This window comes from Pseudophryne corroboree, chromosome 9, assembly GCF_028390025.1.
Source record: "Pseudophryne corroboree isolate aPseCor3 chromosome 9, aPseCor3.hap2, whole genome shotgun sequence".
In the NCBI taxonomy this organism is placed as follows: Eukaryota; Metazoa; Chordata; class Amphibia; order Anura; family Myobatrachidae; genus Pseudophryne; species Pseudophryne corroboree.
The window spans coordinates 64,768,402-64,780,599 of record NC_086452.1 but is presented as its reverse complement, the minus strand read 5'-3'; the positions used below and the strand labels follow the sequence as shown (position 1 = coordinate 64,780,599).

Sequence of the window (12,198 nt, the reverse complement as noted above, 5' to 3'; positions counted from 1 at the left end):
AAGCCCATATCTGATTTTCCATATGGACAGGGCAGAATTGAGGACTCGTCCCCAATTTCTCCCAAAGGTGGTATCAGCGTTTCATTTAAACCCACCTATTGTGGTGCCTGAGGCTACTCGGGACTTGGAGGATTCCAAGTTGCTGGACGTAGTCTGGGCCCTGAAAATCTATGTTTCCAGGACGGCTAGAGTCAGAAAAACTGACTCGCTGTTTATCCTGCATGCACCCAACAAGCTGGGTGCTCCTGCTTCAAAGCAGACTATTGCTCGCTGGATCTGTAGCACGATTCAACTTGCACATTCTGCGGCTGGTCTGCCGCATCCTAAATCGGTAAAAGCCCATTCCACGAGGAAGGTGGGCTCTTCTTGGGCGGCTGCCCGAGGGGTCCCGGCTTTACAACTTTGCCGAGCTGCTACTTGGTCGGGATCAAACACTTTTGCAAAATTCTACAAGTTTGATACCCTGGCTGAGGAGGACCTTGAGTTTGCTCATTCGGTGCTGCAGAGTCATCCGCACTCTCCTGCCCGTTTGGGAGCTTTGGTATAATCCCCATGGTCCTTACGGAGTACCCAGCATCCACTAGGACGTCCGAGAAAAAAGATTTTACTCACCGGTAATTCTATTTCTCGTAGTCCGTAGTGGATGCTGGGAGCCCGTCCCAAGTGCGGACTTTCTGCAATACTTGTATATAGTTATTGCTTAACTATAGGGTTATTGTTCTGAGCCATCTGTTGAATGAGGCTCAGTTGTTGTTCATGCTGTTAACTGGGTATAGTTATCACAAGTTGTACGGTGTGATTGGTGTGGCTGGTATGAGTCTTAAGGTGTGTACACACGGGTCGATATTTTCTTCCGATTCTGACTATATAGTCAGAATCGGAAGAAAAGATAGTGCAGATCGCAAGGTGACAGTCACCTTGCGATCCCGATCCGATGCCGATGCGCGGCCCCGCGCGGTCGGCATCGGACGAAAAAATAGGCTGTGCAGGCAAGTCAATCCTGACTATCTCTATAGAAGAGATAGTCAGGATTGACATCGCACATAGCCAGCATCGCAAGCACAGTCATTATGTGCTTGCGATACTGGCTAAGTGCCGACCCGGCCCCCTGTCGCACGGTGAGAATCGGATAAGTCCGAATCTCACCGTGTGTATGCACCCTTAGGGTGTGTACACACGGTGAGATCCTTGCTATGTCCTATTTTTACTTGCGATTTCCCTTGAACTCCCCGGAGGCCAGATAGGACAGATTTTGACTAACTTTTCTTGAGATCTGCACTATGTGTGCTTCCGATTTTGGCTTATGTGAGATTTTGGCTTATGTGAGATGAACTAGATAGTACACCGATCTAGCAAGGATTGACTTGCCTGCACAGTCTATCTTTTCTTGCGATGCCGACCTGGCGGGACCGCGCATCGGGATCGCAAGGTGACTTTTACCTTGTGATCTGCACTAACTTTTCTTACGATTTTGACTATATAGTCAAAATCTTAAGAAAAAATCTCACCGTGTGTACACACCCTTACCCTGGATTCCAAATCCTTTCCTAGTAATGTCAGCTCTTCCGGGCACAGTTTCCCTAACTGAGGTCTGGAGGAGGGGCATAGAGGGAGGAGCCAGTGCACACCAGATATAGTACCTAATCTTTCTTTTAAGAGTGCCCAGTCTCCTGCGAAGCCCGTCTATTCCCCATGGTCCTTACGGAGAACCCAGCATCCACTACGGACTACGAGAAATAGAATTACCGGTGAGTAAATTCTTATTATTTTACTCAAAAGTTAGGTATTTTACTCACGGCATAACAAGGATTTTTCATCGTTCTGGTGATCGGAGTGTGATTGACAGGAAGTGGGTGTTTCTGGGCGGAAACTGGCCGTTTTATGGGTATGTGCGGAAAAACGCTGCAGTTTCTGGGAAAAACGCGGGAGTGGCTGGAGAAACGGGGGAGTGTCTGGGCGAACGCTGGGTGTGTTTGTGACGTCACAAACCAGGAACGAAACTGACTGAACTGATCGCACTGGCAGAGTAAGTCCCGAGCTACTCGGAAACTGCAAAGAAATTTCTATTCGCAATTATGCAAATCTTTCGTTCGCAATTCTGCTAAGCTAAGATACACTCCCAGTAGGCGGCGGCTTAGCGTGTGCAATGCTGCTAAAAGCAGCTTGCGAGCGAACAACTCAGAATGAGGGCCATTGCACGGGAGAAGTGTTACTTGTGGCTGTATTGTACATTGCACGGGAGACGTGTTACCTGTGGCTGTATTGTACATTGCACGGGAGACGTGTTACCTGTGGCTGTATCGCACAATGGGGGTCCTTCCGACCCGTTCACGCGCTGCTGTTTTTCGCAGCGGTGCGAACGGGTTGGTTCTGCGCATATGCGGTGGCCGCAATGCGCAGGCGCATCGGCCGTCGCTGGGCAACGTCAAGAAGACTGAAGAAAGCGATCGCTGCCGCGATCACAAGAAGATTGACATGAGGAAGGCGTTTTGGGGCGTCGTCTGACCGTTTTCTGGGAGTGGCACGGCGAACGCAGGCGTGTCCAGGCGTTTGGAGGGCGGATGTCTGACGTCCATTCCGGGACCTGCAACGCTGGATTCATCGCACAGAGTTAGTAACTCTTACCCTGGTCTAGTTCTACACAAAACTTTTTTTGCATAGCAGGGCTGCACAAGCGTTCACAGCCATGCTATGTAAAAAAAAAACTCCCCCATAGGCGGCGTCTAGTTCAGGGCTGGCCAAACCGGTCCTCAAGATCTACCAACAGTTCATGTTTTCCAGGCCTCCTGGAGATCTGTAGAATTGTCAGTTAGGAATGAATGCAGCACATCTTAATTAGTAATGACTACACCTGTGCACCAGCTAGGTGGTCTGGAAAAGGTGTACTGTTGGTAGATCTCGAGGACTGGTTTGGCCAGCCCTGGTCTAGTTGATCAAAAAGTTGCTACGTGCGATCAACTCGGAATGATCCCCTATGGGCCTAATTCAGAGCTGACATCAGACGCCCTCCCTGAACATGCTTGGTAATGCTTGCGTTTTTCCAGACACTCCCTGTAAACAGTCAGTTGCCACCCACAAACGGCCTCTTCCTGTCAATCACCTTGCGAGCGCCCGTGCGATCGGATTTTTCGCACTATCCCGTCGCTGATCAGCGATGCCTGTGGCTGTTGTCCGAAGTGAGTGCGCATTGCGGTGCATATGCATGCGCAGTTAGGAACGGATCGCCCGGTGTGCAAAAACACAGCAGCGATGAGATCTGAATTACCCCCCACGACTCAGTGGACTGACTTGCTGAATATGTAGGAGAGGTGTTACCTGTGTAGGGACACGTAGAATGTATGCGCTTGACTTCTAGACCAGGTGCAAGCGATGCTGCGTGCCGAGTGACAGATGAGAACGTTACCTGCCTGAGCCGCACAGCACAGTCTGTTCATGGTTAATATGACCTGGTCTTTGACATATTTCAGAGAAGTATAATCAAGTTAATTTACTGCAAGGCAAATTCATTACCTAAAGGAGGCCCATGTTAAATACAGCACTGACCTTTACCGGCTGATTACACAAAGACGACACAATTAGATTAGTCCAAGACAAAAGGTCAGACGCATTCACACTGTGGCCATTTTACACTACCTTGGAACAGAAATCGCACAGGGGCCCGTAGGGAGAATAGGGTCCGGAACTGGTATGGCCCCCCCTCATCTGCTCTTTCATCTGAGAGTCGGGCGTTCTGCTGCCTGGCCTCCATAGCACGGCCCCTGGATTGTGCCATGATAATGTCACTCACTCATTTCTCCGAGGCTTCAGCCAAGTGAATTCTCTTGTAATATTGGAAACTTAACTCTTGGGTTTAATACATTCTAGGAATCCTGTATTGGTGGTGTCACCTGCACCCTTTACTTTCCCTCTGTTTCATTGCAGTTCTCTCTTCCTATAATACGTCGTTCATTATACTGCCTCATTTTCTGTGTTACTTTGAACATCTCTAAATGAATATATTAACTACTATATACACAAATACTGAAATATGACTCTACTATAAGAAAGCTTAAAGGAAGTATTTGCTCACGTCATTTCCTCTCCCCGTTGGAGAGACGACACATTTGTTAATATTTGGCTGCCATATAAGCGGATGAAAAACATTGTTTCAGCTAATCAGCTTTGCTGCAGCATAAAGGGTTAACCCCTCTATGGAGCACAGCAACATTGTCACAATAGAGTAACAACAATCTGTGGCCCTGGCAGTCTGCCAAGTCATATTATAAGGAGGGGGCAGGAGAGCCAGATTTCTTGCTATTCTATCTGGCTTGATACTTGTTAGCTGAAATCTCCAACAAGAAGATAGGTAGAAACAACTTTCAGTTGAACATTCTTGTACCGTTGGGTAGCAAAGAGTGAAGACAATGGGGGTCATTCAGACCCGTTCGCACGCTGCATTTTCTCGCAGCCGTGCGAACGGGTCTGAACTGCGCATGCTTGCGGGCCGCAATGCGCAAGCGCGTCGTTGCCCGGCGCCAGGGGTCGCCGGAGAGTGACTGCTTCTAAGAAGAAAGCGATCTCTTGAAGATTGACAGGCAGAAGGCCACTGGGCGGCAACTCGCCGTTTTCTGGGAGTGTCGGAAGAAACGCAGGCGTGTCCGGCCGTTGCAGAGGAGGGTCCCTAATGTCAGCTGCTTCTTGGATCATCGCAGCTGGTGAGTAAGTCCTGGGCTGTGCAGAAACTGCACAGCCCATCGCACCCCTGCAAAGCCCTTATCCCCTCCCCGCGTAGGTGGCGATTACCTGGTCGCAGCAGTGCAAAAAATAACATGCGTGCGACCAGGTCTGAATTACCCCCAATGACCGCTGTCGCCCAGAGCAGTTGTCCTGAATCAAGGACCAACCGTTAGACATGTCCTCACCTGTAGGTGGCGCTTGGTGACATTTGTCCGCACAATAAGGCAGAACACGCCTCACCCCTGAGGCCGCTGGTACATCGCTCAGTAATGTTAATTTCTGCTTTTTCAGGCAGCAACTTATAGGGTCCAAGAAACAATAGAAATTTAGTTTTTAGTTTTTTTGCTCCAAATCCACATAGCCTCTTAAAATTGGATTAATTTGCTGCCCCAACAATTATCAGTCTGCGGAGATATTCCTTGGTTGTCCTGTTCTGTGTATATAATAAGGACTGCACAGAATTTACAGGAGATAACAGGACACAACAGCGAGGCGCTTGTTTCATCCCGCAATGCATTGCGTTGAGTACATCATGTAAAGGGAGCAGGGTAATACATTAATCCTGTCCCTGATGGCTCTGCCTCACTTTCACTAGCTTCCCCTGAGCCTAAGTGACCCCTTGAGGGAGACTGAAGGTCTTGTACAGACAAAGCCCAACTTGGAGCAGATTAGTTCCATGCTGAAGTTCGGCCAGCTACTCTAGATTAGAACAGCGTTTGATTCTGTAAACTCTCACTCCAGTCATCCGTCCCTAATGAGTTGGCTGTCCCAGAATGCCTCACAACGCAGGCCTTTGTTCCCGCTCTTAGAAGTCGGCCCACTAATGGGCAAAAGCAAAAGACCCGCGTTCTATGAAGTCTGCGACTGTGAGTCAGAATTAGACGACTTTTAAGCTTTCCCCAGCTGCACTCACGTCGGCGGCTTGTTTTGTTCAGCTGATTTGAAACCAAGAAGTTACATTGTTAAGATCAATGCACCTGCTTTCATTCTGGATGGAGGTAGAATGTCTGAATAAAACAGGGACAAAAAAAAAAACCTGTGTGTGTATGTATATATATATATATATATATATATATATATATATATATATATATATAGATAAATAGATAGATAATATACACTGTATGAAGTATCGTGACTTGTGGAAACCTGACGTTACTAGTAACTTTACCTAAAGGTGTGAGGTCTGTGATAGCAACACCACCCTGTGATCACTTAGATGAATGCAGATACAGTATGCTTCGTTATTGCGGAGATTATTAATATCGTGTTGATCAGGGAATGTACCTCCAATCGTGCAGCCGTGATAAACTAATGTGCCACTCTCTGATTGACAAAACGGCCAGTATGGGGCGCTGTTGCAATGACTGCAGTCATCTCTCTATGGAAGTAGAGCCTTCACGGTTATACATAAATGCAGATATTCTAAGAAGTCGATTGGTTCTGAGTTTACAGCTTCCATGTCCGATAATGGGTTAAATCCCAGCAGGGGGCTACTGTACGATGGTGGGAGGGGGGGCTAACAGTCATCTAAACATTTAGCCGAGGGGGCTCATACCAAGTCATACACAGAAGATTAATTCGATCAGATGACACATTTGAAAAATGATTGTGATTTTCTTTCATGTCTTATGAATATGACGGAACACTGGTGTCCGGGTATGAATGAGGAACATAATTCCTTTATATTTTCCTGTTAATGAGCAGAGGGAAATGAAGATCATATTTACATACATTATATCAGTCCAGATGCCCCCGATGCCTGGGCCAATGCAAACCTGACGTCTGCTAATGAGCTGATCATTCCTTAGCAACTTTATGGAATTTGGAAACATTTTTCCCGCCCCCACCAAGGCAATATAAGTCAGCCTCTGGGGAATGTTTTTTTGGGTCTTTAACAGACCAGCATTAGTGCAGTTGACCAAAATGTAAATTTACAGATATGAATCGGGAAGAGAAAATAAATTGTTGCCTGGATATTCTTCTGCACAAACGTAAAGTATTACTTCAATACCCAGGCGTGGCTGGCTGAACGCAGGGCGTGTTCGTGACGTCAAATCAGGAACTGAATGGTCTGAAGTCATCGCAAGCGCTGAGTAGGTCTGGAGCTACTCTGAAACTGCACAAAATAATTTTGTAGCCGCTCTGCGATCCCTTCGTTCGCACTTCTGCTAAGCTAAAATACACTCCCAGTGGGAGGCGGCATAGCGTTTGCACGGCTGCTAAAAACTGCTAGCGAGCGAACAACTCGGAATGACCACCATGGTGTAGGGTGATTCTCCAGAAAGTGAACATAAAGTTCCGCGCATCACACGCTTTTAAAATTGTTTTCCTTTTAAACTGGTCTGTTAAGAAATTGTTGTACAGGTGGAGTATCCCATATCCAAATATTCCGAAATACGGACTTTTTTGAGTGAGAGTGAGATAGTGAAACCTTTGTTTTCTGTGGCTCAATGTACACAAACTTTGTTTAATACACAAAGTTATTAATAATATTGTATTAAATGACCTTCAGGCTGTGTGTATAAGGTGTATATGAAATAGAGATGAGCGGGTACGGTTTTACTCGGTTCTCAAAACGGCATCTTATTGGCTATTCAAAACACATGACATCCGTGAGCCAATAAAATGCCGTTTTGAGAACCGAGTAAAACCGAACCCGTTCCTCTCTAATATGAAACATAAATGATTTGTGCGAATGTACACACACTTTGTTTAATGCACACAGTTGTAAAAAATATTGGCTAAAATTACCCTCAGGCTGTGTGTATAAGGTGTATATGTAACATAAATGCATTCTGTGCTTAGACTTAGGTCCCGTCACCATGATATCTCATTATGGTATGCAATTATTCCAAAATACGGAAAAATCCGATATCCAAAATACCTCTGGTCCCAAGCATTCTGGATAAGGGATACTCAACCTGTATATAGAAACTTCATTGCGTAGTAGCGATGCCTTACCCTGTAACTTAAGACCCACTAAGATCTTGGTCATTTGGAGAAGTATGTTATTTGTGTAGCTGTCCTGTGCATCATGGAGAGTGGCCCTGTATATCTGCGTTATGTTTCCATTACAAAGACCTGCCCTATTTTTAACCGTATCCTGTATTTGCTCAATTTTGTGTTCGTATATGTTTGGTTCGACTCTACAATTTTAAAACTACGGTGATACCGTGCCATACGTTAGAGTGGGGGTTACCCATCCTCTCGCCCCCTTTTGTTAGGGGAGATATTAGCACTCAGAGATGTAGTTTATAGGGTACTGATCTGTGAAATGAGCTTGAATGGTCTGTGGCCTGTAACTCTGATACTTACAGTGTGCAGTCACCCCATTGGCTGTTCCTGCTGAGCGAGAGCGTACAGTGTAAGACCCCACCGACTCCTGCGGTATTGACATACAATATGTATGTAATAAATAAGGGGTACGTACTGATATATAGTGCATGGGTAATAATACAGAGCAATCAAGGAATTAATCTATGGTGTGTTGGCTGATTACAGTGAGAGTTCCGCTTTAAAACAAAATGAAAACTGCAGTATTGTATATGTTTTCTATAGAACAAAAAGCATTTTAATTAGAAATAAAAACATAAGTTGGTATTGGAGGTAAGAGAATCGGTTTATTACCTGTACAATCATTTATGTACTGACTTTAACCGTCAATGTTTTTTTTGTATTTCTTTTCAATTATCTGTGTATTAATGTTTCTATATGTATTCTGCACGCAGCGAAAGCGCAGGGAATCTGCCTCCAGCTGTTCGTCCGTGAAGAAGATGAAGAAGCCTTGAGGTCCTTGGCACGGCGGCCAGCGAGAAACATTGGGTCCGCTCCAGTGTCTGGTGGGTGAAGGCCAGGGGGAGCCGCTGACATTCTGCATTCACCATGTTTTTAGTTAGATCTATATTTTATGTTTGTGATTAGGACTTCAGATACCACCAAGTGACAGGTTATTTCTGCTGTACGGAATGGTGTAGGGGCTGGTTCCTGTACCCGCACTAAAGGATGTTCCACAATGTTTGCGGCACATAACTCCTATGTGATAAGGGGAAGGGTAGGTACAGAAATTCACTCAAATAATAAAACTATCAATCGAGTATCACCTAGCTTACAGAAAATACAAAGTGACCTTCATTTATCTCTTCATCTTGATTGCCCTAAAACTCTGCCTGTTTTGTCAGTTCTGGGCCCCACAATTTTTTGTGGCAGCCCTGGGAGGAAAATCCTGTTGAGGTATCGCAAGTGTCTCTTCTCCCCTCACACAAATCTTGCTTCAGCTGCTGAACTCTTGATGCAATTAACAGTATTTGTGTGAGGCGCATTTATACCTACACATTTTTATTTATTTATTTTTGTTTATGAAATGTTTTTTTTTTTTTTTTTTAATATTCTTAATAAAGTGCGGTTACTCCCATCACTGGGATCCACGTTCATATCGAAAGTGGTCTCTAAAATGAACTATCAATATTTGTTGTTTGCAGTCACTGTGTTGTGAATGTACTGCTTCCCCCAGCCACCCTGAAGTTCCTGACATCACTGTGGCTGACGCTAGAGTCTCCATTGTTTGCGGTTAAGTGGTGAATCAAAAACATGCACTTTACATCATCTGTGCATAAAACAGCTGTGTGCTATTGTTCAGCGATACAGCTTCAATGAAGTACCAGAAATCTCCGTGTAATGCCTGTGCCAGCCTTTGCTGCAAACAAAACAATAACAAAGCTACTTAAGACACTGTATCTCTGTGCTATCTTGCATCACTAGAGCAGTGCACAAAGGGTTAATTTGCAGTCTCATAGGTAACAGAAAGCTCTTATTTGGTGCATTCATGCACAGTAATGGCGCAGCAAGTGTTTTGTGTTTCCCTCAGCTCACTCGCCAAGTTGTATGTGATGTGTCCTTTGCTGTTTACATGAAGCACTAGCAGCCCTAAAATACATGTAATCTCCTGTAAAAGAGCTGATATTATCATTTACAATTGTAAATGGTAAAACTGTAAAAGCTGCTTATATTTCAGATAATGGCTGCTTTTTACAGTTATGATTTTTTTTCGCTGGGGGGTGGGAGGGGGATTTTTCCGTATACGCAACTGTATCCTTTCAATAATCTTGTTGGAGGACACAGCACCCACCCTCACTGTACCTGGTATGGCTGATAAACCAACATAAATCTACAGTGACATGCACTGTATGTAGATCTATCAAACTATGGAGCCCATTTATTAAATGAGTTTTAGCTATTTAAAACGCATTGCGTATGATAAGTGGTGCTCCAGCCAATCAGCTCCCAACTATCATTTTTTCAAACACGTGACAGGAGCTGATTGGCCGGAACACAATTTATCATATGCAAAGAGATTTAAATAGCTAAAACTCGTTGATAAATGGAGCTCTAAAAGTTCTGTTAAACCTATAGGAGTTGTGTTCAAAGTTTACCTTGTATGAAGCTTTATTACGCGGAGGTGCAGCAGATGATAAGTGACACTTCAGTCAGCATGAAGTCATCATCATTATATGTATTGATGGAATGAACTCTGGACCTACTAAGTTTGTACTGAAGTCTAATATTAAAATAAGAGTCTATCTCTGCAACTCTCCAAAGTCATCGTGTGTACCCAGACGACGCAGCGGCCAGTGTTACGATACATCGGCCATCGAATACACATTGAATGACGGAAAGATCCGTCGTTCCGTCCTTCATTACTATGCATGGCACCATAAACAACATCATTAGATTGAGCAGCAGGTACGGGCAATCTGCAACTGGCTGCGATCGCATGCTGGGGGCCGCCCAGCATGCAACTACCTGGCAGTGATGCGATCGCAATGCAATTGCAAGCACATCGCTGATTTGTGGTTGCCCCCCTGCCTCCGCAGCCAGGCTGCAAAGTCAGGCGCAGGGCAGCCATTTTTCGGGTTGCATGGTGTTTGTAGCGGGGGCAGGTTCAGGGCGGCCGCATGATGTCACACGTGGCCGCCCTGAACCCGCCCCCAACACCATGCCCGCCGAACGCAGCATCACCGCCACTGCAATGCCACGTCGCCAACATGTTCCTCCTCCGAGTACTACTCTGTCTGTCAATCAGGTGGGTTCTGCGCATGTGCACCACGGGTGCAGACAGGGAGATGTGATCGCATCTCAATTCCGTTTGATGCTGAATACCCCCCATAGTGCATACACACTGGACGATTTGTCATTTCGATCCATAGGAAATCTGCAAATTGTTCAAGATATCATCTAGTGTGTACCCAGCTTAAGACCCATACATGTTGTTACGTTGTGAGAGTGTTATGGTGTCCTATGACTCAGTGGACTCTGTGTTCCCATTCTTTAGCTCTTTCACAATCCTATGATCCATCTCTTGCATATATCCTGCTGCCTTAATCAAAAGCAGAAATAATATCAAAATTAAGTATTCTAAAGCAAGATGGCGGTTGATCATCATCTGTTCTGTATTAAAACAGTGGTTCTCAAACTCGGTCCTCAAGGACCTCCAGCACTTCATGTTTTCTAGGTCTCCTCACAGAATCAGAAGTGAAATAATTAGCTCCACCTGTGGATCTTTTTAAATGTGTCAGTGAGTAATGAGTGTACAGACCTGGAAAACATGAAGTGTTGGGGGTCCTTGAGAACCGAGTTTGGGAACCACTGTATTATCAGTTTGTACATCCTTTCAGAAAAAGACTGATAAGTGGGTTTTATTTCAGTTCAGTTGCAATTTGTGACCGCCATATTCTGCAATTATACCGTGTTTTTGCTGCCAACACCTGTGAATAAAGAATAATAAAAATTAAAAAAATGAATCCGTTATATACCAAGAATTCTATAGATGTGAAAGATGTCTTATAATTTCCAAGAGCTACACTACCACCGCGAGGGCAAATCAGTCAGCGGACAAACCAGCTCAGAGGACCATTGTGAAGCATTTAACAAAACTCTGTATGACTGTTTGTTTCTGTATTCTACTTCTGGCTTACAGCGAGAAGTAGCGCCATGTGGGAGGTAAGTGGCTGTCAGTAGGAATATTACAGTAAGTGCTGCTGTGCCAGGAGACCAATTTGTCCCAATGGTGTTGATGGGTGTTCTAGATATACTTTGCACATCAGGCTTAGACTTATGAGAAACTTTGTTACAGCTTTAAATAAAATACAAACTGTATTCACATATGTAAGAATTAAGTTTCCCCGGACCAGTGATGCCAAGATTAAAAAGGGTATTTCTGTAGGTCCCCAAATCAGAGAAATGTTATGAGATGCGAGATGTGAAGGCGAGTGGAATGAAGCTGAGAAAGCTGCATTGTGAGTCATAAGCAAAAAATAGTGGATAACCGTCTTACAAAGCAAGAGGAAGTTACAGTAGTCCAGGCTAGAAGAGACCAGGGGCAAAATTTACTATAGTTCGATTTTGATTTAGAAGGGATTTTGGCATTCTATTTCCATTCAATTTGGATTGAACAGATTTACTAAAGACCAAATCGAATGTCAA

The 12,198-nt window shown here is 44.8% G+C and overlaps 1 protein-coding gene across 4 annotated transcripts in view; it reads left to right on the top strand.

Moving 5' to 3' along the window:
* Nucleotides 1-11,521, top strand: part of DMAP1 (DNA methyltransferase 1 associated protein 1) — a 109,518-nt gene extending 97,997 nt beyond the window's left edge. For all 4 annotated transcript variants that reach the window (XM_063939472.1, XM_063939470.1, XM_063939469.1 and 1 more), the window contains exon 11: nt 8,448-11,521. In XM_063939472.1, coding sequence (XP_063795542.1) covers nt 8,448-8,507 — 60 coding nt within the window. In that variant the 3' untranslated portion in view covers nt 8,508-11,521. The remainder of the gene's footprint in view (nt 1-8,447) is intronic.
* The last annotated feature ends 677 nt before the right edge of the window (nt 11,522-12,198 follow it).